Source organism: Microcebus murinus, chromosome 6 (assembly GCF_040939455.1).
Source record: "Microcebus murinus isolate Inina chromosome 6, M.murinus_Inina_mat1.0, whole genome shotgun sequence".
NCBI classification, from domain to species: Eukaryota; Metazoa; Chordata; class Mammalia; order Primates; family Cheirogaleidae; genus Microcebus; species Microcebus murinus.
The window spans coordinates 68,031,964-68,058,603 of record NC_134109.1 but is presented as its reverse complement, the minus strand read 5'-3'; the positions used below and the strand labels follow the sequence as shown (position 1 = coordinate 68,058,603).

The window sequence follows — 26,640 nt, the reverse complement described above, 5'->3', positions numbered from 1 at the left end:
GGAATGTTAAACATACCTTTACCAAGACAAAAGGACCATCTATACTAATCAGATCATTGTAACTATGCATTAAGCCTTACACAAAGAGATGCTGAAATTTTGCTAAAATTTCCTAAGCTTTGTATATATAAGCCATCCCAAATTTCCACACTTTGGAACATTGACTTCCATTCTTTAGAATACGTGCTCCCTGGGTGGGCTCATCCTCAACCCTTGCATTTGAATAAACTCTCTTTAAACTGGATTCTGACCATTTTGGTTATTTTAGGTTGACACAGAGTACTTGAGAGACCCTGCAGGTGGCCTGGGCTGTTGCATCTTCCCCATACTTTCATCTATTTAATCTATTGAAGTTCTAGTGGACAAGGACAAACAAACAAATAACAAAAAGCGAGATGATTTTAAAGGTCCTTGATGATTTTATTGTTCTTAGGATGAAAATATAGATTAAGAGTTATTATCTTAAATATATACCTGCAACAAAACTATAAAAAGTTAAAACTATCCATAATTGCTGGTCATCTCTCCCCTCCCTTTTTTAACACCTAGGAATGTGCTAGCCAAAATAGTTCCAACGATTATTGCAAAACTCCAGGGGGCACCATTCATAACAAAGACAACATCAGTAGTGTCTCCTAGAATGTGCCACTCAGTGGCCCTAAGGAAGATGCTTTTAGAGTGGAGTGGGCCTGTGTTGGCATCTTATCTCTACCACTAACTAGCTATATGACCATTGGCACGCTATTAATAATCTCTTTGATCCTGTCTCCTTCTCTGTAAAACAGAGATAATAAATTGTATTTCCAAAGGCTGCTATAAAAATTGAATTAGATACCATATGTACAGAACCTGGTGTAGGGCAGCACACCAATGCCAATATTAATTCTCTAAAATCACAAAACTATCTTATTTTACAGCAGGAAAAACAACTGTGTCTAGGACTTTTGGCCCACACATCCTATCAGGAGAGACCAAAATATATTATGAAATTGGGAACAGGTTTCATCTGCTAAAGATTCAGAAGGTACCTAAAAGTTAAAGAGATCAGAAGGTAGTGACCCCAGAATCGCTCAATCTTTAAATCTTACAACTGTGATAACTGGCAGAAAGGAAGACTAATCAGCACGCTAATTTATCAGGGTGTGTTGGCACAACTGTTATAGAGGATAAGAAACTGTTTAAACAAGACAGGCTGCATTCATTAAGGACATATGTGCTGCCAACAAATTACAACATGTTTAATTCAAATGTTTTTTGCCTTCCTTAGGAATCCAGGACTTGTCAATATTTAACTGCACTAAATCTTTTATTTGATTCTTCAGTTAAGAAGCAATTAACCTACACAATAAAACTATAATTTAGGAATTATAGATCTTCAAAATGATAGAGCAGAAAGCGATTTTAGATATCATCTAGTCTAACCTCCACATGGCTCACCTGGGAACACTGAGGTCTAGAGAGGGTGAGAAACACACCCACAATCACAAGAGGCAAAGCCAACTCTGGCACTCGGTCTCGTTTTTTCTTACTACAGGAAACCAATCTTTAGCTTTATCCAATACATATACCAATGATTTAACATATGGGGTATATGGGTTCTCATTTCAACTCTGCATCATTTGGGGCTCATAAGGCAATGAATGACACCCAAAGGACTGGATCAATGATTGACAGAAGCAGCAGGGTAAGACTGTGTGGGAAGGTTTGAGGATATTCAGGAAGGTGAACGAATAACACATTAGGGGGTCTGTCAGCCTGGGGTTTGGGTAGTGGCAATTAGGGTCTATTAAGGGACCAAATATAGAATTATTTTCCATATCTAGGACATAGCACAGTGACTAGCATGTAGGAGATACTTATGATGAACTGCGAGTAAGCAAATGAATGAATGAGAGGACCTGTTCTGAGAGAAGAAATGAGAGCTTTAGAGGCAGCAGAGAAGAGGGCCTGCCTAGTGCAGTCCTTCAGGGGAGAAGGAAGAACAGAGCGAGCAAAGCTATCCCCAGCCTTAGCAGGAAGGAGGTACCTTGTTCCTCTTGCAAGGACAGTGAGCCTGTGGCCATTTTGCTTCCATCCACATTTCCATTCTGAGCAAGTGCAGTAGTTCCCATGGTATGGGGTCTGTTTCTGGCTACTTTGCTCAGGATGGACCATGAAGCAGTAGAATGTTTGAGGGGAGTCTTTCTCCAAAAGCAACGGAAATTTCAAATTCATAATGTTACATTATTTTTAGAGAAAACTCTGCGCTTACATGCCTACGCATGCAAGCTACTGACCATATGGACATGGATGAGAAAAAGTGTTTCACAGCAGGATCAAGAAACAAACCTGATCCCAGGCTAGCAGAGCAGACCCCACCTAACGAAGGATGAGGGAAATGTGGGATTTCCTGGCCAACTATCTATTTGCTAAAACCGCGGCCATCTGTGGTCCTAAGCCTGGTGTGCTTTCGATCTTGTGCCAAGTCTGTTAAGACTGGACTTTCAAAGCAGGAGTCATCTGAAGAGCACTGGGGGCATAGACATGATAGAGAGCTGTACCTCATTACATTTTCCAAATAGGTCAGTGTTTGAAATTCCCTGTCCTTTAAACATCTATGTCTAATATTTTTCACTTTCGAACCACAGGATATGGTCACTTTGAAGAAAATATGCACCACTCATGACCTCTTGTAGTTTTCTAGGATTAAATAGAAAAAAAGCTATAATGATGGAGTCTGCATCAATGCCTAAGGAAGACCTTTTGGGGATCTTATGATGTAAGGAACTTCCTATTTAAGAGGAATGTCAACACTTTGGTGGATAATAATGAAGAACTGAACAGTGACTTCTCCATACAACAACTAGCAGACTAAGAGCAAAATAACAATGTGTGTGTTAGTTGCTAAGAAAGAATAGTGGATTTTCCCCCATGTTTATATGAAAGATCTATACAGCCCATGGAGAATTTTTAATTTTTAATGTGATCTTCACTTAACATCTGATTAAGGCAAAGATGGTGCATTTAAAAAAAAGTCTTTCAAAATTAAGAGAACAGACCTGGCATGGTGGCTAACACCTGTAATCCTAGCACTCAGGGAGGCCAAGATGGGAGGATTGCTTGAGGCCAGGAGTTCAAGACCAGCCTAAGCAAGAGTGAGATACTATATCAAAAAATAGAAAAATTAGCTGGGTGCAGTGGTATGCATGTCTAGTCCCAGCTGCTCAGGAGGCTGAGGCAGGAACACTGTAAGAGCCCAGGAGTCTGAGGTTGAAGTAAGCTAAGATGACACCACTGCACTGTAGCCAGGGAGACAGAGCAAGATACTGTCTCGAAAAAATAAAAAAAAACCCTCCCAAAACCAAGAAAACAGTTCAGTGAAAAGACCAATGACACAAACGCTCTTCCACAACTTACAGAGTTGGCAAGGCTTTTCTTATAAATTTAGCACAGTTTCAATTCTTTTATAAAGAAATGCCACCTAAAAGAAATGTGCTAAGCACCCTCTAACTGTTTCTCATTATGTTGCCAACGCTGCCACTCACCCTTAACACTGGCTTATAGCACTTATCCTAACTCAGCTCTGCATGCCATTCAAGGAATAAATGAGGTGTTACTTGAAAGAAAGAGATAGCATCTGTTGGGATTTTTATATTAATACTTGTAAAACATCTTGAGAAATAATAGGAAAAAGCAACCCAGAAAACTGTGTTCTGCAATGAAATTATAGAAAAAAGGTAGTAAAGAAACTAAACTAAAAGGTTTTCCTAATAGAGGGACTGGTTTGTTCCCATAGTATGAATAATCTTAGCTAGTTGGTAACTCTTCTAAAAAGACCAGCTTCTCTATAAGAGTGAAAACATAGCACAGTGTCTAGATTTAACATACAACAACCTCCTTAGAATGGTTCTCATGCTGTCTGGCTCTGAGCATTTTGATTCTTCTCTTGTTTTTGTCTTTAATTATGCTGCTGAACACCTAATTTTTATGTAAAAGTGAACTTAGGGAAACAGGATGACTAAAGTCCTACAAATGTCCACTCACCTCCCATAATTTTGGATTGGCAGTTAATAAACTCCGGCTTCCTGTCCGTGAGGTACCTCTGGCAGGTGTGGTGGAGGATCTGGAAGAAGGTGCATTTTTCTGAGGCTGTGCTGGCTACCCACTGGTCAAAAGCATTTTCAAACAACAAATCAAACTCTGCAGAATCCTGGAAAAGATAGTGAAATAACTACTGATCTTAATCTATAACAACTGCTGCTTCCTGCTTACCCCTGTCAAAAGACTCATAAAGGCTAAAACAAAGACTCTGATCCCAATCATAAGGCTCATCTTTAATAAGATCCAAGAATATAGAAACTCCACATTTTTCTGTTTAGCAAGCAAACCCCAAATCTTACAGTATTTATAGATGTCCCTAGGAAGTTAGTATCACAGAGGTTGAGATAATCTAAATACACATTGACTGACGCCAGAATTCAGACCACATATTGTCTTCCCAATTACATGGAAAAAAATTCCTTCAGGTTCTCAGCGGTGACCTATATTAATCTTGCTCCTACACTTTGGTAGGAGAAGATTCCCTTCTATTATTTTAGGGAATATACTATGTATTCCCTAAATATATATACTGTATATAATAACAGTTCATACTTTATTATGTTTCATTATTGCTGTTTTGTGTGGAGTGGGAGAGAAGGGCATGCACTTTGAATAGACAGCTATATCATAAAATGTGTCTCTTATTAAGTCCAGTGGAATCTTAATACATAATTTTTAGAGTACCATTCATTTATTTGATTTTTGGTAAATAAACCTCATCACTGTGGCATTAGGAAATAAATGAAGCTTTGATGAACATGGTCTTTTTCATATTGATAACCATGGATATGATTATCTGAACTCTGCCCTTTGTACTTTGTTGATAAACATGACTGGAGGTAGCATTTCTTCAATATGCATCCCCTTAGGCTCCTTCATTAATCATTATGAAAAGATTTATAATTTCCCATAAGAAGGGAACGGGCATCAGAAATTTTCAGTCATGGAACTGAAATAGAGAAATAGCCTTGTTAAGGATGATTCAAATCACCACCACCACTACCAAGGTCAATCAGAGTCATCTTGTGAAGACAATGCCTTTGCTCAGCACTGAGCAATTCACTCACCCGATTAGGATCAATACCATTAACCTGGCGAAGCTGCTCGAGCATCCACTGTGATCTCCGAACAAAAGACGTGGAGCCTTCAAACTGTTTGACCTTTGTGATGGACGCCTGTGTGGGTTTCTTGTTTGTCACTGCCAAGAAGAGATCACTCAGATTAGTGCTTCTGCAGGTTGGTGGTTTGTTTTCTCATTCACTGTTGTTCCTACATGACCCCTAGTGCGCATATGTACATTGAGGGAGAGGAGAGAATAGGAATGAAAATGCGTGCCTTTGGTGAAGGGTGAACACATAAAAAATAGAAGTTATAATCTCCACTCTCAAGCAATTTACAATATAATTATAATTATAGGGCCGGTCCATTTATGTCTTCATCCATTCAAACTAAAAACAATTTAACTGAATAACATCAAGCACCTTTAATGGAGGCTACAAGTGCACAATTACAGCTTGCTAGAAAAGAAGCTCGCAGGGCTGACAGGCATCAGGTAGGGTTCATTAGGAAAGCTGAATTTTAAATGAAATGAAGGTTACTGGCTCCCCTAGAGAACTGCAGTGCATATTTCTAATTTTATAGTACAGTGTAAATAACTCAGTCTTCAGTGATAAGAAGTAATATCTTCACTAAAAAAAGAGGCTCTATAAATTGTCCAGTTTGTATCTTTGTATCTAGTTTGCATCTAATTATGACTGTACCTGGCATTCTGGGCATATCTCCCACACAAATTCCTGCGGTCACCACATTTGCAGGACCAGGACAATTTCTTCTCCCAGACTCAGTGAGTTCTTCCCCCAGCTTCTTCTGTGCTGAAGAGGGACAGCATCATCTCTCAGACTGATGTCACACTTCAGGGCCAGGAGAGAGGTACGCTGACTAGTTTTGCATCTGATTACTTCGTGACTTAGAGACTCAAAGGTGGGGAGGTAATTAAGGGTCTTAAAAGGGCTTCCTTAAAAGCTCCTCATGAGCTCTGGCTATAGGAATTAGTAAGTTTAAATAGAAATGAGGCTATAAAGGAAGTAGGGAAAGTGGAAATCACCACTATCACCACTGTTTGTAATGAATTCAATCCTACTCACTGACTTGCTGAAGACGATGCATCCATGGCATATTCTTTCTCTGTCTCAAATGACCCCGTGGATTCCATATTTTCAAATAACTATGCACATGCTCAACAAGAGGCAAAAAGATTTCTTGAGGGATGAAGGACAGAAAGCACCTGCTCCAGTCACAGGTGGTGGTAAGAAGACCCTATGTGTGGTTCATGTATCCCATGGTCTATTGCAGTTTCAGCATCCGGGGGTCACGAAAGTAGAAAAGCAGAGACCCCGAGAGGGCAATAAAAGGTGGCTGCTCTGCCTTTAGATCTGGTGACAACCTATTTTCCTGCCACTGAAAACTGTCTTCATGACCTCAGTATTATCTTCTCCCTTTGTTCCTAACCAGAACTTAGCACAGATTATTTTTAACATCAAATAATGGTTTGGTTTATTACAAATTATTTCAGTTATATTTGGCTAAAAGCTTCTGAACATTTCACACCAATTACATTTACTTTCATGGTTAAAAAGTCATCATTCCCTTAATATCCACGATCAGAGGAAATTTTATAGTCTTCTATTCACAAGTGGCCTCTCTTTAACAGGTTCCAAGCCTGTTAAGTCCCATTAGGAATAACCATTTCCCTAACTGAATTGAGGCAATATTGTCAGTCTTCCCGGGACTCTATTTAATTTGATTCATTTATTTTTTTGTGCCTCCTATGACACAAATGGGAGACCAAATAGGCTTCTCTGGTAGTCATACTTTGCTCTTATATTTTAATGTTAAAGAAAACAGCACACCTGGAATATATGCAGGTCCTAAAATGTGCTTAAAAGATTAAAGAATGCTTTTAAATAACAGGAAAACATGGGTTCCTGTATTAGACACACACCCATAAACACACAAAGAGGATTTCCTCCTCTGTTTATGTAAATCATACGACAGTTAAGTATCCTGGGAAACACGAAGGTTTTCCTTCTAACTTTAGTTAAAGTTATAAACTCCTATTTTTATTTCTGGTCCATTTGTTTCCAAGTAGTTTACAGCATTTTTAAGGCTCGAACACAATGTAAGATAACTGTGTATTATTGGCATGTGTAGAAGGCACAGTTTAGGAAGGCAAATTCCATTGGAAGTTTGTCATCGAAATGAGGCAGGCAGGAACCCCACCCACAATGACAGATGTCCCCACAGAATTCCTCAACAGCGGCCATGCTGCAGAGCAGGCATTTTAATGGGGGCAGTTGCTGTCCATTTCTGTCTTTTTTCCCCTATTAGTTTTTTCCTTGCTCTGTTCTTAGAGTCTGGCTAGTTTTTCCTGGGCAATGAGCCTGGTTTGGTTTAATTTTTGTTTATTGTTATTATCTCCAACATCCTAGTTTCTATTTTGAAGCAGATGCCTTAAAATTACATTATTATATACACATTATATACAGTTAAATAAAGACTTTTCCCCTTCTGAAATCAAAACACTTGCATAAACATACCACTGCCAGATTTTTTTGAGTACTATAGTTGAAGAAAGCACAGTTTAACCACTTAACCATGTTTTTGGGGTCAATAGCTGATAAAAAATAAGTCAGTCACTCAAAATTCCAGATGTCTATTAAAAAACCAATAATGTACTTTCTCCTTCCAAAGGAAAGCTAATTGATACCACCCCCTGGGAAATGCAACCAAATTACCTGGGTCAGTACTATCACAGTACTATATGTCCAATAGCCCCCCCGCCCCCATACTACAGACTCCCAAATTCACTATTTTGAATTACTTTAAGGACTAGATAATCAGGGCATTTATGTTATGCCTCCAATACTCACGAGGAAAAGACAGATACAGAGGCCTTTAAAAAGGGGCAGAATGGGCATGACGCTCCTAGCTAACACTGCAGACCACCCAGACTCGGCCTATGCCCCTGCTGCCCACACTGGTATCAGAGGCCTGGCAGAAGCATTGGGGCAACCAACTCCAGGTCACTTTGCTATCAACTCTGAAAAAGGAATGTGGTTTTCCTAGCTCCACACCTCTCTTTAGCTTTCATGTAGATGTCATACTACATCTCAGCTATGGTTAAGAAGCAGTGATATGAACCATTATATCCAGAGTATCATTACCATCATTACTCAAGTAACATCTCCACTTCATGAACTAAAGGTCTAATGAGGTCTTTTAAAAATGGCCCATCCATGAGACATTTTACAAAAAATAAAATCAGATACCTGGCTAGAATCAAAAAGTGGAGACCACTGGTCTTGTTTGTGCCAAATCAGAAAATTCTATTTAATCTAAAACCAATAAGCCAGCCAATAACAAAGTAGCAACTAGTCATATCAAACCTGGTTCTGCAACAAGTTAGGAAGGTAGAATTGGTGGAATAGGGAACTAGGACTGACAAGGAAAAGAAAGAGAAATGCAAGTTACTTGCATGTTAAGCAAAATGTGAGAAGAGCAAATACTCTGCCAATGACTCAGAGGCTGATCTTCCATTTCAAGGTCCAATGGTTGAGAAATCAAGTTTTTCAAAAAGCCACACTCTTTCACCTAAAATCTCATTATTCACAACATCATCTCTCAACAATTCCAAAAGGGAAAAATCAATTTTGCCCAAGATACAAATTATCTATTTTAAAGGAAACAATCAGCATATAAATAAAATGATTATTAACCACCTCTACATTCCCTATTATATCATATTTCAGTATTTTTGTATGCTTACTTTTATACACATTGAACTTAAATTGAATCTTATAACTTTCTATAGCTATTTCTCTAAAAAGAAGAAAGAAAAAGCAAAGGTGCTAAAGGAGGATGAATTGTATCCTCACTACAGTTTGACTTTGAGGGTAGGCAGGTAAAATGCATGATTTACTATACCTGCATGCTTAAGATACCTTAAAATTTCATCATGTGCAGTCCTGCTACTATCTCATGGTTAAGGGAAGGCCAGCATTTTGTGGTGCACCTTGTTCTCTGCTCTACTAGAGTCTACTGGCCAGACATTTTGACCTTAACAAGAATATTAATGAGAAACAATGTGGGGCCCAAAAAAGGGCATCATTCTCATAGAATCTTATCAGGGATGCTCTTTGGCTGTGTGAGAGGTGACTGACAAATGGGGAAAAAAAAGATATCCTCTGAAATGTGGGTTCAGGAAGTAAAGGCAAGACTGAGCGCGCCTTCTAGATACTGCTATGGAAGGGGAACAGTCTGACAAGCCAAGGTGAGAAATGATTATTTGGAGCCAGTTTCTTTACTGCTCTTCCAAAAGTCTAATGTATGATAATTCTAGGTAGATTTCACAGTATGCATGGGAAATAAATATTAGGTCTGTGGCTGCATCAGCTATCTTATCAGGTAAGGTGGCTGAATGTTTACAAAGCGTAAAAGCAAAAATATCTAGATTGTTACCTCAAATGCTCTCAGAACAGCGAAACATCTCTCTGCTACAGTTAGTGGGAAATGGAGCATGGTGCTCTCCACACAGGATGGATCTATTACTTCTCCCATTATTTCTCAATGTGTTATAATTTAGGGACATGGTAAGTGTTTAGACTTCCCAGGCCACACAACCCTAGGTTCCAAAACCAGAACAACTCATCAAATGGTCAAGTTTGTCTCTGGGGTCCTCTCTCTCTCCTTCTGTCCCCTCCCCCCATCTCAGGTACTGGGGGCTCTTTGGCCAGTCCTGATAAGACCCAAATGGGCCTCACAGGGTATTCTTGAATCTGCATATTTTAAGGAAGATGGGTTGTGTGTGTTTAGTTCAAAGGAAAAACAAGAAAAATGGTGGCATTTCAGTCACGAGCACCCAGCCAGTGGGGGAGAATGAAGGAAGCTCTTCAGCAGTCCCTGCTCCACTAACCCTAAAGGGGAAGGAGGCGGTAGAATCGGTGCATAGGGCTTCAAGGAAGCTGACTTCCTCAATTTTCTGAAGGGATAATCATAAAGAAAGACATTTTCGATACAAAAGATTCCTTATTTGGTATCACTAAAAAAGGTATCCCCTACAACACATTCTTATCTCCATATTGGAGGAGGAGGAGGAAGGAGTAAAGGAGATAAGGGAAACTCTAGGAAATTTCTCCAAAGGGAGCAATCATTTGTATTTCTTTTGTAAATAAGTCTGGGTAAGTCTTTCAGTAGAAAGAGAAGAATAAAAATCATCTTGTATCAAACATTCTACAGGAAGGCTGCTTTTAATACAAAGGCACAGAACCTGTCTGGAACAGTTAACAGCTATACATTAAGAGAGTAAGTGACTGTTCCACACCAACTCTGCAGGAAGTTCTAGCTGGTTTTAATATTTCGAACTACCAACAAGGAAGCAGGATTACTTTTGGAATGTACAACTTCAATGCCACAGGCCCATAGTTGGTACTTATAAAATTTAGTCCCTTCTAATTTTAATCTTTACCCTGTTCAGAATTTTACTTTTTATAAACTACAAAAATATATGGTTTTTTATTTTGAAAGGGCGTTCTCTTTTTCCAGTAAACGAGAGGTTCAGGTATATCACAAGTAGTCTTGGAATATTAAATTTTAATCTTGAAATCAGAAAGCTGAGCCCCCAGAAGGCTTGCATTTCCTACTGCCCTAGCCAGACTAAAACCATGATGTCTTTTATATTATAACTTGATATGCACTGCTAATGGATGTGGGCATGCATAAATGAGTGGGTGAAGAAATGAATGGCTCCTCAACAAAGGGAAAAACCTTTCTTGCATCCACCAGAAATCATGAACGACCAAAAACTTATTTCAGGTTCAACTGTTCAGTTTTAAAACTCAAGCTGCAATTTTAAGAGATTCAATCATTTTCTTACTAGAAAAGAGGGGTATCCTGAGAACTACAAGTGAAATATAGAAAATGGTAATAACCAAGAAGTTATAGAAATATCAGGAGACCAGAACGAGAGGAAGTTGGGGGTTAAAACCTCTTACTGCAATCTCTTTTCCTGCAATCCTTATTTTAGCTGCATCTCTCTTAAGAAATTGTTTATTTCGGCCTCCTTGAAGATATGATTCCAGTCTCTTAAGATTCAGCAACCCAAGGTTCCCATTGTGTTTGATTTTTTGACTTCCTTAGCCTTTTCCCCATAGATCTGCAGAAAAAATCAATTATTTAGGATAAAAGGGAAGCACACAATGAGTTATAAAACCTGGTTAATATTAGTTATTTCAGCTTTATATTTTATATAAAAAGGGTATAATATGTCTGATTCATGCAAACTGTGGAACAAACAAATCAACAGGCCCAAGCCAAGAAGGTAAATGCCCAGAGTTGTGACAACTGTGATGGTTTCTGAAAGAGATTAAATCGAACACCACCTACTACCATGAAAATAACAGAAGGGGTTAACCACAGTCATAAAGTCTTATTCTGTTCTTACTTCCTCAATTCTGGAAACAGATGTAAACATCATTTTTGATCTATTCTTAGGAGAGATTTACAGAGTTTCAAAAAACAAAGGCATCAAAGAAACAGCTACCTGATTCAAAAATGTATTATATTTCTACATGAGAAGCTCAAAGTCTGAAAAGAAAAACTTAAAAAAGAGATTCCTTTAAATATTTTGTTTTTCTTTAATATTACCCATTATATACTGCAAAGTGTAGGCCAAGCAGCAAATTCTCTTCAAGAAAACACCATGCTTGTAGAAATTCAATACACATTTTACCTAGAAGAGCTGATAAAAAGCATTCTTAGAGTTCACATGCCCTTTACAATGAGAAGAGATGGAAGCATTTCTGCAGCATCTACTTCCTTTATCCTCCCCAGTGATGGAAGAGGTGCACTGGGTCACCACTGGGTGAAGGTTGGACCTACTATTGTGCTTCCCTGATACCATATACCCATTGCTGAGCATTAACTTTCAAGATGTATTTTCTCGAAAAGACCCATGGAAGGATGTTATATGGTTATGTGGGTATGGATTCCCTTCAATGTGAGAAGACCATTCCCCCCTGCCTGAAGTAACCTAAAATGAACAAAATATATGAAACAATGGTTTTCAAGGTATTGTATACCAAGCAATGAAGGACAGTGATACCTGAGAGATGGGAAGGAATGAGCCCTATGATTGGACTAGTTTACTGCTTTGAAAGAGTTTCTGGGCTGCGGTGCAGCACGGAAGAACCAAGGGAGAGACTGGCAGACTCTCTGAGTTGAAAAGATAGAGTCGAGAGCCCAGGGAGACAATGGTGATTAAAATTCTAGGAACAGAGTACTGGAGAGCAGAGAACTACTACACAGAGAACTCCTGAGATCTGCAGAGATTTGGCCTGGAGTGTTCAGCTGAGTGCTGCTCACTACACATATGTGAGGAAACTTTGTGAGGTTAGAGAAAGAATTATTTAAAATGAATAGAGAATACAGTACTCTATGCTCACATAAGGCTGAGAAGAGTGTCTGTTTCTATCAGCCAGACTGGAAAGCTTCAAGATTCATGTGGCACTAGGTAGAATATACAGAAAGGTCTTGCTTCATTAGTAATGAATAATTAGCCTTAGATAGAGTAATGACCTAGTCTAGTCCTGCCTACCAAACGACAATGTAGTATGGAATTTATCCATATAAAAAGTAAAATGTATTACAATAATAGCAAAATTTGAGATGGGAATATGGAAGCAAACTATTGGAATATTGTCATGCTGTACATAAAGTAGTATAATATCACTTGAAGACAGACTATGTTAAGTTAAAGAAGTATACTATAAACTCTAAAGCAACCACTAAAATAATAAAAAAAAGAGCTCTAACTGTAATGGATATGTCAACTTGACTGGCCCATGGTGCTCAGATAGCTGGTCAAACATTGTTCTGGATGTTTTAATGAAGGTGATTCTGGATGAGATTAACATTTATTACAGATTGATGGACTTGGGTAAAGCAGATTGCCCTCCTTAACGTGGGTCAGCCTCATCCAATCAGGTGAGGACTGAATACAACAACAGATTGATCCCTCTGCAAGCAAGAAGGGATTCTACCAGCAGCTGGCCTTCACACTTGTACTGTATCACTGGTTCTTTCTTGGGCCTCCAGCCTACCCTGCAGATTTTGGACTGGCAAGTCATAGTCACATAAGCCAATTCCTTAAAACAAATTCTCTTTTTCTCTTACTTTCTCTATATACACATCCATTTGTTCTGTTTCTCTGGAGAACCATGACTAATATAATAGCTAATAAGCCAAAAAAGAAAACAATTTTATTTACAGAAGTATCTGAAACAATGAAATACTTAGGGATATACTTAATCAAAGAAGTTTGTTGTTGTTGTTTTTTTGAGACAGAGTCTTACTCTGTTGCCCAAGATAGAGTGCCGTGGTGTTAGCCTAATTCACAGCAACCTCCAATTCCTGGGCTCAAGGAATCCTCCTGCCTCAGCCTCCCAAGTAGCTGCCACCATCATGCCTGGCTAATATATATATATATATATATTTTTTTTTTTTTAGTTGGCCAGTTAATTTCTATTTTTAGTAGACGGGGTCTTGCTCTTGCTCAGGCTGGTTTCAAACTCTTGACCTTGAGTGATCCGCTCGCTTTGGCTTCCCAGAGTGCTAGGATTACAGAAGTGAGCCACCACACCTGGCCTAATCAAATTAGTTTAAGACTTGTGCACTGGAAACTACAAAACATTGTTGAAAGAGACTGAAGACTTAAATGTAAAAACATCTCATGTTCAAGGATTGGGAGACTTAATATTGTTAAGACAGTAATAAACCCCAAATTAATCTACAGATTCAAATGGAGAGACATACCATGGTAATGGGTATGGGTAAAGACTCAATATTATTAGGATGTCCACTCTGCTCAGTTTGAGCGATAGATTTAATACTATCTCAATGAAAATTCCAGTAGTATTTTTTTTTTGTAGAACACAACAAATTTATTATGAAAATTCATATGGAAATTCAAAAGACTAGGAGAGCAAAACAACTTTGGAAAAATCAAACCCAAAGGTGAAAGACTTACAGTATCTGGTTTTACAACTTGTTATAAAACTAAATGCTATGGTTTGAATGTTTGTGTATCCTACGAAATTCATGTTGAAACTTAATCCTCAATGCAACAGTATCAAGAAGTGGGAGCTTTAGGAAGTCCCAGCTACTTGGGAGGCTGAGGCAGGAGGATTGCTTGAGCCTAGGAGTTGGAGGTTGCTGTGAGCTAGGCTGATGCCACGGCATTCTAACCTGGGCAACAGAGTCAGACTCTGTCTCAAAAAAACCCCCCAAAAAACAAAACAACCCTTTTCAATTAAATATATCCCTAAGTATGTCATTCTTTTGCATACTTCTGTAAAAAGAACTGTTTTCTTTGTTGGCTTATTAGCTATTATATTAGTCATGGTTCTCCAGAGAAACAGAACCAGTGGATGTGTATATAGTAATTAGGCCATGATGATTCCACCTCATGGACAGGCTTAGTGCCCTTATCAAAGGACTGGGCAGAACTTAGCTAGGCCTCTTTGCCCTTCTGTCATGTAAGGACAGCATCTCAGCATTCACCTCCAGAGAATGCAGCCACAAGGCTCCATCTTGGAAGAACCAACCAGGCTCTCACCTGATATTGAACCTGCCAGTGCCTTGATGTTGGAGTTTTCCAGCCTCCAGAACTGTGAGAAATATATTTCTGTTGTTTATAAATTACTCAGTCTCAGGTGTTTTGTAATAGCAGCACAAATAGACTAAAACACTAAACTAATCAGGACAATGTGCTACTGGTATCAAGACAGGCACGTGGATCAGTGGGACAGAACGGAGAGGCCAGGAAAAGACCAGCACATACAGGGAAAACAGATTTCAACAAAAGCACAAAGGCAATGGAGCAAGGAGAGTCTTTTCAACAAATGGGACTGGAACAACTGGATATCTACATGCAAAAAAAAGGAACTTTCAGTTCATACTTTGTACTACACATAAAAAGTAATTCGAAATGGATGACAGATCTAAATGTAAAGGCTTAAAACTACAAAACTTTTAGAAGAAAAGAAAGAAGAAAATCTTTGTGACCTTGAGTTAGGCAAAGACTTCTTATGTATGGCACTAAAAGCATAATTCATGAAAAAACATATTAATAAGGACTTCACCAAAAAATTCTTCTCTTTAAGAGAATAAAAAAAAAAGCCACAAACTGGGAGAAAATATTTGCAAATCATTTATCCTATAAAGGACTTGCATTGAGAGTATATACTTAAAAACCTTCAAAACTGAATAAAAGAAAATAAACAATCCAACTTAAAAAATAAACAAAATATTTTGAACGAATACTTCACTAAAGAATATATGAATGGAAAATAAGCACATGAAAAGATGCTCAACATCATTAGTCATTAGGGAAATGTAAATTAAACTACAGTAACATACCATTATACACCTATTAAAATTAAATTCAAAAGACTGACCATACCAAGTGTTGGCTTCTATACAAATATTCAGAGCACCTTTATTTGTAATATCCCCAAACTGGAAATAACCAAAACACTGATGAGCAGGACAGTGGATAAACTGTGGTATGTCTGTACATACAATACTACTGAGCAATGAAAAGGAATGCACTATTGATATACACTACAACATGGGTGAATCTCAAAATAATTATGATGAGTGAAAGAGGGCAGACCAAAGAAGAGTACATATTGTATGCTTCCATTTATATAAAATTTTAGGAAATACAAACTAATGCAGAACAGAAAGCAAATTGGCTGCACATATAAGGTTAAAAGGTGGGATGTGGGAAGACTGGGGGCCAGCACTAGCATCACCGCTTCAGCTCCACCTCAGATCATCAGGCATTACTTTCTCATAAGGGACATGCAACCTAGATCCCTTGCATGCGCAGTTTACAGTAGGTATCGTGCTCCTATGAGAATCTATTGCTGCCACTGATTTGAAAGGAGGTGAAGCTCAGGCAGTGATGCCTGTGATAGGGAATGGCTATAAATACAGATGAAGCTTCGCTCGCTCATCCTCCACTCACCTGGTGGTGTGACCTGGTTCTTAACAGGCCATGGACCAGTAATGGTCTACTGCCTGGAGGTTAGGAACTACAGCTATATATCTTCTATTGGTTCTGTTTCTCTGGAGAACTCTGACTGATACAAACCTCAAGACATTCTTCGGGGTACAACATGCCTTTTGGACACCACAGTTAACAGTTAATGCTAAAGCCTAAAGGTGGAAAAGAACTTGACATATTCAAGAAACAGTAAGAGGACTACGGTGGCAAAACATGCCAAGGAAAGGAAAGAATGGGTTAGGTCAGAGATGAAAGTAGGTGCAGATCATGGAGACTCTCATGTACAAGGCTTTGTAAACATGAAGCAGGAGTGTACAGGATCTGACTACATATTAAGAAATACTGTCCAGTTGCGGTACCCAAACAGATCATGGCAAGAGTGTTCATGAAAGCAGAGAAACCCTTTGGAACTGCTATTGCAATAGTCCAGGAGAGAGGTGCCAGCAGTGCCTGAGACCAGATGGCAACAGGGCAGACATAGAGAAAAGGGGATGGTCTACCCTACTCGCCACAGCTGTAGCATCTCTGGATGAAGATCCCCAAGGTCAGTCACCAAGTCCTAGTCATCTTCACACCCAATGTCTAGTGTTTTGTTGGCCATTGTTTAATGAATATCATGCCTTGTATTAATATATGTCAGAATAAAGATCACTCTCTACTTTGTATTTTTGTTTATCTGTATGTGCTGTCTCATCTACCAGATGACGAATACCCCAAGAATACAAGACTATGTCTTTGTGTTCCTTAGAATACCCGGTACGGTGCTTCTACCCAGAGTTTTAATTCAAATATCCATCACATGACATATCTCCATTTCCCACAGAAATAACCAAGTATTTCCTCTGTGTACTGACGACTGTGGTTAGCAGTATCTCACCCACCCTATTCTCTTTTTTGGCCATGTCTCTGTTTTTTTTTTTTTTTCTTTTTTCTTTTTTTAATTCTAGGGTCATTTAAGGCAATGTGGGGTGGGGAAGAGTAAGCAGGCACACCTGACAACCAAATTCTCCCACCTCGGAAAGAGCTGCTTCTCTCACACAGAGAACCAGCATCTCCATGCCTTCTGCTGGGAATTCCAAAGTGGAACACATTGTTATGCACATCATTAGTATTTACGTAGCAGCCTATGAATCATTTCTAAAATAAATGATGCTACTTGTGTTAAATGATTTCTTCCTAAGAAAACTCCCTGGGGATCTTTCCATAGCACAGCCTTGATAAAGATACGGAACAAAAGAAATAAAACACCTGACCCTCTGGTGCTAGATGAGCGGCTGACAGCCTCAGCTTTCTCTGTTCAATTCCCCATGGACAATTCCTACATAAACTGCAACATAACTGGAGGACAAACTTTCTTAAGGAGGTGAGGCACAACTAGCAACACATTAGCTCTTCTCAAAACTCAGCCGGCCATGATGTCTGCACACCTCCTTTTGCTTGTTCCATGGTCTCTTTCCCCTCCCTCAGACTTATAGCCTAGACTAGAGATTATTCTGATAAAGCCAACCAGAATCAGAGAACAGTCACCATATTAAGGCCATTACTCCATGACAAAGAGAAGCTGCTGCTCCCAGTAAACACTAAGGATAGTCACTAAACTCTGTTCCCTGGGGCTGAGGGATATAGCTAAGTGCTTCTCCAACCTTTTGGTGCCTACACTATGGAGTGCGGTTCCTCAGTTTTACCAGATGTCACTATGTGTCTTTCACTGTGAAGGTAAAGACATTATACTAAAAAAATGAGTAGTGGGACCAAGCATTATTGATAATGGTCTGTGTTAGGCAGAAAATAAATTTATTGAAAGATCATGCATACCAATAAGTGCACCTACCAATCTGAATTCTCAAATCCTTTGCATGAAATTAATTTGGTACCAAAACCTCAGCTTTCTTTGACTGAAATTGGGAGCAGAAATGACCACCTTTGCATTCCAGGGTAACCTATACTAGTTTTAAAGCTTAACAAGGAGCCAAATATGTGAAGTCCTAAGATAAATGAAACACTAAAAATGATAACTTCTATTGGCTCCTTCAAAAGCAGTGTGTGCAGTCTTTTAATGAAGAAGCTAAAGTTCTGTTCAGCTTATCAAACCAATTTGATGTAATTAAAGTTCATTTAACTGATTTTACATGTATGGTTTGCATTTCTGTCTATGTAATCAAGGTAATACAGAATTATAGAGTGGGAAGATACTGAAGAGGTTTATTCTCCACTCCATGTCTTACCTTTGGGCATGTTACCTTCTAAGCTACATTATATAGGTGTTTTTCTCTAACTTCTTTTACTTTCATAAAAATAACATACAACTCACTCTAATAATTAAAAAGCCTCATTGACAAGACATTCTTTCAAGTTATGATTATAGCCATTTGCATTTGTCTATATTTTCACATCCTCAAACGTTGACATTTAAATGGTCTCCAGTTTTCTCCATATTAAAACCATACTGGTTCATTCAGCCTCCCCAGATAGGTCTCTCCCCACATCCCCAGTCACCACCACTGTGTGGTCCTCCACTGACACTAGCTGAGCTCACCACATTCCCTTTCAGATGGAGGCAGACCTAAGCAGCATAGTTCAAAAATACATCACAAAAATGCCAAACATAACACAAGTTCACATTCAGCATCAGATTGATCTGAACTATTCGAGAGTGCCAGTATTTCTAAAACCTGTGATGCTACAGGCTCATGGTCATCCTATTATTATCTACCCATTCTTTAGTAACCTTCTTAAATAGAGGAAAATTTTGATTGAAATTTTAATCTTATTTTTTCTTTATGAGCCACACCAATATTTTGCATACTATTATGTTCTTATGCCATTATTTTCATATGGCAAGAAAGCCCATTTTGAACCCCTCAAGGGAGAGAAGCTATTTCCTGTCCTCACCAGAGAGTTTTATACTAGAGAGGCAAGGCTTCTGCTTCCATCCCTTCTCCAGTCCCTACTCCCATCAAAGTACAGTGGAGTACCTTGCAGAGTTCACTGCACACAGTAAGCATCAATAGTGAGAATCCACTGAATGACTCCTGTGACTATTGGGGGAGGGGTTGCTGGAAGTGAGAGGATGGCATTGGGGAAAGAGATTGAAAAATGAAAGCTCTGCATGAAGTCTGCCCGTGGAGGTGTAATTGGTAGTTGCCATGGTGTGAGTGACTTCCACGGAGAGGTTGCATATGTGCTGCAGGTCTGGCTCTCTCGAGCTATATATATATATATATATATATATATATATGTGTATATATATATATATGAGGAAATGTGCCAGATGATGCCGTCCGGGGTTCAAAGGTCACAAGAACTCTCACAATGCAGCAGCCAGCTGAATATCTACTACCTGCAGAAGCAAATGATGAAATACCTCCTCTCCGGAGTGCAGACTGTTTGCATTGTGTAGCTGCTTTCCAGCCAAGGCCCACTCCTGGACGGTGCCTGGAGGACTTGAGATAAGAATGAAGCACATTTTTAAATGTGAAGACCACTAACTCAGAAACTCTGATGTCTTCCCATAAACTGTAGTTCACCCAAATATCATTGTCTAGAACTATGGATCGAAACACTCACTTCACTGCTCAGAGGCAGCAGCTTTATAGGAACCAGCCTCTCTGGACAGATGAGGCATCAGAGGCACTGCACTTGCCTGAGAGTCTTCACTAACAATCTGGTGCCTCCGCCTTGTTCCGTTTAACGGCTGAAGGGATCAACTTCTTGATTATTTCTTCAAACATCCTTATGGAGGATTTCTTAGACCAGGTACAAATTTGTACTTTTTCTCCATCTGGCTTCATGGGCCAAGATCTCCATGGCCAACAGAATAATTTCTTAGCCTTTGCTAAGCCTTCAGCGTACCTTAGCACCAAGGGGTACTGACACTTCTATGAAGAAGGAAAACTTCCCAGGAACTACCAATATTCAACAAATAATCAGAAAAACTAAACTATGCCAAAATTCCCACAAAGGCTCACTTGTTCAAAATCAAGTTTTAGTCTATCAGCAAATCAGCACACTCCTAGACACTCTGTTATGTCAACAAGAAATCCAAATGAGTCTCAGAAGATACATATTCATGAATAAAATGCAAAAGAAAAAAAAAAAAGGATGAAAGACAAATGCATTTGTGCCTGGAAATACAAACCTATTTTGGCAAGTCAACAATTACAGATAAAGTAACAGGCCATGGTTATCCAACTGTCTTCCTATTAAATCTTTTCTCAGCTGCTGTTATTTCATACTTGAAGTCAGTTATAATATATAATGCTGGTCATGCACATTTTGGAGTTCTCAGGCACTTGTGACCCTGTATAGTACAGACACATAGGCTATCATAAACCCTAAATACTGATAAAAGTGTGCCAATTCTGAGCAGAGTTAAGGAAGTGACTGACACAGTGACTAACAAAGGCCACTTCAGGGTTCGATGTAATTACAAAGATAGCATTCATGCCTCTTTTCTATGCGCTTCCTCTGCCAAAGAGGTCAAGGATGTGATCAAGAGTTCTATGGGGAGAAGTCAGCATTTACCCAAACATATTGCAAAAGCGCCCTCTTGATGGCAGGCCATCACCTCCAAATCCTCACGGTTAGAAAGCAGTCTGTGCATATGACCTGGGTGCAAGTCCTTACCACTGCTGTTGATTATCTCATTGCTACACGTAGAAGATGCTACCCTGATGAATAAAATCACTCTAATAATTCAAGTCTACATTGCAGGACTTATTTTTAGAAAAACAAAGGCTTGATTCTTTCAGCAATGCAATGGATCATCATAACTGGCCCCGGGTACAGTATGCCTGGCTGGTCCCCACCTCTTCAGCCTCACTTCCTACTCCATACTCCATGACCGACTGCCCCAACACATGCCATAGCTTATCCCATCTGCACGCTGCTGCATCTGTGACTTCTCAGCCTGGGATGGCTTCATGGCCACTTCCGGCAAATCTACAGTGTGCTCACCCTTCACCAGCCAAGTCTACAGCCTCCCTCTGCCCCAAGACTTTTCTCAGCAATCCAACGCACATTCCCTCCCTTTCTGAAAGCAAGTCTGGTATTTCTCTCATTTTGGGACTTTGTTATATTGAATCTAATTTAGAAACACAAAGGATACTGTTTGCATGCAAATGATTGGTCCTAAACTGCCAGGTTTTTTTTGTTTTTATTTTTAATTTAATAGATTAGACCTTTCTTATACATCTTATTCATTCTGTTCATTTGCTTGGGAAGCATTTTCCCCCCACAGGTAGTGCACAAGGAAGCTTCAGACAAAATTCTGATGACTTAGAAAAAATTCTAAGTCCAGAATGCACGAACCTCCCTCAAATGAAAATGTATTCCCTGATAATGTTGCAGTAGGGTCTTATTGTTCATTAGTTTTTTGGTACTCTTGGCAAAAACCATCTTCTCAATGGTCTTCAGGTTACATTTAGATGACAAGAAAATCAAGCAAGAAATGGTAGTTATATCTCAGTGCCAACAGAAGGTTCAACAATCCACATGAGCCAGGAGAGTTTTCAGAGAGGCAAGTTCTAAACAGAGACTTGAAGAAAGAAAGAGAGGAAACCAAATCTCTCAGAAAGGAGGAGGAATAAACTCACAGATAGTCACTCTCTCAAGTTTGAGAATGAATGGCAAAAATGACACATTTCCAAAGGGAAGGGAATAAAGATGGAAACGGCCACAACGTGAGTGGTTGGAAATTCTAATGAAATGGACAATGAAAACAATGACTTCCATCTCTAGACTCAGGCCATTGTGGCTTCCTCATGAAAGGAAACACAGGAAAGGTCACTGCCTTCTGCATGCGACATTTATTTTTCCTCCTTTGTGCTGGACCACAACCATTAGCTTTCTCCCTTCTCCTGAGAACTCTTTTGTAAAGAGATTCATTTTGCAGATGCAAGTCCATGCCCTGGTTCTTTTTTCCCTGACTGGTGGGAACAATGAGGGTGTGGGGGAAGAATATAGGGATGGTGTCCAAACATAACAGACACAGGCAGTATCTGCCTGAACTCCTGTGCACATTCTGTTCCTAAGACAACATGTCTAACAATCCACAGACCACCGCACCAGCCCCACGCACCAGACCCACACAGACCATGTGTCTAATATTTCTGATGTGCAGACACAAAAGCCATCCACTGTCAATTCTGCTGCCCTACAAATGATACAAGAGAAGCATTTGTAGGATCGCAAACTGAAATTACCACACACTGATCACTGCAAATGGGAACTCCCAAATCTTAAGTAATGGCAAATTTTAAGAGATTGGAGGGTGGGGGCAGAGGGACCACTTGTTTTTTCCTTGGAAAATTGTTCATTCCCTCTCTCCTCCTTTTGAGGCTGCAAGAAGATTTCCTGGCCAGGGGTCCGAATCGAGGGCAGGGGGCTGGGGAGAGGACATCCTGGCTGTATATTAAAGCCAGGGGCAGGAGAGGGATAGTCACTAAGATTCTGATGCCCAGTGCTCAGGCCTTGATTTCAGATTTGTGTTATGATTCAACTCATACTACTGACAACATTTCCATGGAGTGTTGCTCAGATATGTTCAAAAGAGGAGAGTCAAAGTCTCTTGCCCAAGTTCCACCCTCAGGTACAGACTCATCATGCTACAGGCTCCATCCCATCCAGGCCATATCGGCCACCCCACTCTACAGGCTCTGGAGAAACACAGCTAGAATCCAATGCCCTCCTAACGTAAATGAGCTTTGTTCACCAAAGTGTAAGCCAAGCAAGAAGCCAGTACAGTTCATGCATCGTTGTAGGTAGAAGGACAGTTTAAAGTGGAAAGCTAATTAAGTGGCTATTTTTTTTTTTCAGATATGAGAAAAAGTTGTTTGTTGAGACAACAAAGTAAAAGGAAAATTATGTGAGAATACATGAAATATTTTCTTCTGGGGGCATTATAAAAGGTCCATCTGCATGGGGTCCTGGCATATACAATGGAACTTCAAAAGATCAACCTGCTGTCTCCTGAGAGAAAGGCAATGCTCTTTCCTGATTCCCTGTCAGTAGAACATGCTCATTAAAATGGCTGTCCAATGGAGGCCAATGTTTCTAGTGTCAGATCTCCTTATGGTTCTTCACCTGCTCCATCATGGACCAAAACAGCATTAGGAGCACAGGATTTGGCCTAGAAACTATGTGATCCCCGCTGTAAAGAAAGCTGCTCTACATGGGAAATGAACCTTGTACCCATTAGCACAGGACTGCAGCTGACTGAATAACAGCAACCATCGAGGGGGCAGGGGAAGCATCAGAGAGACAGCACTAGACTGCGTGCCAGGGGCTGGGGTCCTTGTGCCCACTCTGCCTGCCTGTCCACGGGCATGTCAGACACGTGTCTCCTCTTGTCTGGGTGAGTCACAATTTCATCATTTGCAAGATAAAACTAGACCAGAAGGACACCATGAGACCCTTCTGGTTCTGGTGTTCTAGGATTCTATGAGTCATGTAAATGCATGCTACACACTGGGGCACCCATTCTCTCAGGCCCAGATGCCTCACTAATAAATATAATGACAGACAGAATACCGTTTTATAGATTAAAAATAGTAAGGTCAAGCTTTCCAAACAAAAGTTGAAAATGTAAAATATCTATTCATTTTTAAATGTCTAACACACAAAAGTTATCTTCAACTCCTTATACCCAGTCACTGTTTTAAGACTCATCTGAGATTGTCAGAGAGATTGCTGGATGAACTGTTGGGGAGGGGGTGGCGGGGGGAGGTGTCTTGGCAAGAGGGGAGCTTTATGCTATGGGAAAGCTATTCTGTTGGGAGTGGCAAAATGTTATACTCATAACTTTGCTAAATTCCCCTACATGGAATCATAGCTGAATATGAGAAGTTTATGTAAATTTTCTGTTTGAGTTAAGAGGAATTTAAACTGCTAACATTTGAATCATAAAGCAGTGTGACTACTCTTTTCTTCTGCAAAAAATCTGAAGGCACAAATAACATTCATTCAAACAAATATTTATTCTGCGCATATTGAAGGAAAAGTGATGCATAAAGAGTGGAGGGAGGGGAGATGAGCTGAGGGGTGAAAATAAGTATGAGGTGATTCAAGTACACCCTACTAGTCAAGGAGTCTGCATTTCAGAAGAGAAATGACAAGTCCCTAAGTGCTGAAATACAAGCAGGATATGTAAATACCACAGTGTGTATTTCTTACCACCAGCAGGTGTATAATTAGGTGTCTGGAGGAGGGAAAGATCATGCACTAGATAGAGTGGAGGGGTGGGGCAAGAGGTGGGTTTTCGGTGCATGCAAGACAGATTCTTTATGAAGAAGTGTCATTTGAGCTGTGGCCGAAAGGACAGGTGTGGCCGATAAGGATCAAAACAAAGAGAAGCAAAATAGATCTGATTTATCCCTCAAACCACCCTCATGCTTCCATAGCTTAAAAAAAAAAAAAAAAAAAAAAAGAGCCCCAGCAAGTGGGAAGGGCCAGTTTACAAGTATAGAAATAAAGCCAACAAGCGAGCAGCTGATTTCTTTTAGATTGCCTTGACCTGGGATGAAGCTTAACACAACTCATATCCTGGACAAGAATCCTGAATACTTCTCTATGCTCAAATTTAATGTTTAGGAAGTAATCTCGTTAAATACATATTTATACTCAAAAACAGAACTTTAAGCTTCCTGGTCTTGTTTCCTGGCCTCAACACAAAGGCACTATTATCTTTTCAAAAAGGAAATTATTCCAGTGCCCCTGCCCAGGTTCTGACAACTCCTGTTTGCCCTCAGTCTTCTTCCTCTTCTTGAAAGGATGCCCAGGGTTATATCACACACCAGGGTGGGACAGCGCATGGGGTTTGATGTAGGAGCAGCAATGACGTGCTTCTGTTTCTGTTTAAACTGCAGGAACAGTAAGGAACATTTAGAATCTCACTTCCCTTGAGATCTGCTACCCATTAACAATTCAGCTGCAAGGCTAGGTTCATTTCATTTTAAAATGTAAGTCAAGAGCCTAAAATTGGTAATTGGGCATTTAATTGGGTATGCGAAGACATTTACTGGATTTTAACAGCTTCAACAGGTAATGTTTAAGAACATTAAAAATTGGAGCAATGATGAATCAGATGCAAATGGAAAATGAATGAAATTTGGCACTATAATTTAACACACAGCTGACTAGTGTTTTCAGCTGACGATGTTGAGCTAGGTTGGTTTTCTTAAATTTCCTTATATGACAGGGATTATCAAAATATTTCACTTTTCAAGCTTGGTTTCCCTTTGTACAAAACTCTACCTTTAAAGTGTTTAATTCAGTTTGGCAGCTATATATTTGACCTACTATGCAGTTGGTATTACTTCAGCCTATAGGGAACACGAAGAAGTATGAGCTTTATTAACACAGCATGGTCAAACAGCAAAGAACATCTGTGAATACATTAGAAATATGGCCATTCACGGGGGCATCCAGAAGGCATTGGCTAGACGTCTGTTAATTGAATAGAATGGCTCTTCTATGATGCGCTATACCCAAAGACCTCAAAGCCATTTATCAATACTGTCACTGCCTTCTGACTATTTGTTCTTTTTTAAACTTTAACGAGGTAATACAATATTCACATGATTCCAAAACAATATATTGAGACATCTTACTCCCACCCCTGTGTCCACTTACTCCATTCCTTCCCTCCTCTCCTGCCCTCTTGCATACCTTCAGAGAATTTCTTTTGGTGGAAACAACAAAAAGGAATAGTCTCATTTTCCCTCTTTCTTGCACAAAAAGTAGCACATTATGTACATTTTCTTTCTTTCCTTCCTCCCTCCTTTCTTTCTTTACATTCCTTAACATTGTATCTTAGAACTTTTTCAAGATTCATAGAAAGATCCAAATTCATAGGGAACTTCTTCTTCATGCAGCTGCATATTTACTCCATCCGGAGGATGTTCCATGGATTATTTAACCATCCCCCCACTGATAGACACTGAATTATTTCCAATCTTTTACTACTGGGAACAATGACACATGAATAATCTTACAAGTATACCTTGAACTAAAGTTCCAGAAGTAGGTTGGCTTCTTGCAAATGCAAATGGACCTGTAATTTTAGTAAACATTGCCCTTGGCCTTTCATAAGCACTATAACACCTTGCATTCCTACCAGAAATCTCTACGATACCAATTTCCTCACACATATGCCAAGACAGCAAATAGTCAAGCTACATTTTTGCCAATCTGAGAGATAAGAAATTATATTCAGTGTAGTTTTAATTGGCATTTGTCTTACTATTATGTTTAAGGTACATTCGTATTTCTTTTCTTGTGAATCATCTGTTCATGTTTTTTGCCCATTTTTCTATTGTGTGGTCATGTTTTCTTATTTCTAGTGGGTTTTTCTATTCTAAGGTGATTAGCCCTTTGTCATATGATTATTCTCCCAGTATGTCATTTGTTTTTTAACTTCTGATGATTTGTGTGCCATG

The 26,640-nt window shown here is 39.4% G+C and overlaps 1 protein-coding gene across 2 annotated transcripts in view; it reads right to left on the bottom strand.

Annotated features, from left to right (window-relative positions):
* The window catches only part of STXBP6 (syntaxin binding protein 6), a 242,792-nt gene that overhangs the window by 45,311 nt on the left and 170,841 nt on the right, over positions 1-26,640 (bottom strand). For both annotated transcript variants that reach the window (XM_012752295.3, XM_076004143.1), the window contains 2 exons: positions 5,148-5,278; positions 4,024-4,189 (listed from right to left, as the gene is read on the bottom strand). In XM_012752295.3, coding sequence (XP_012607749.1) covers positions 4,024-4,189; positions 5,148-5,278 — 297 coding nt within the window. The remainder of the gene's footprint in view (positions 1-4,023; positions 4,190-5,147; positions 5,279-26,640) is intronic.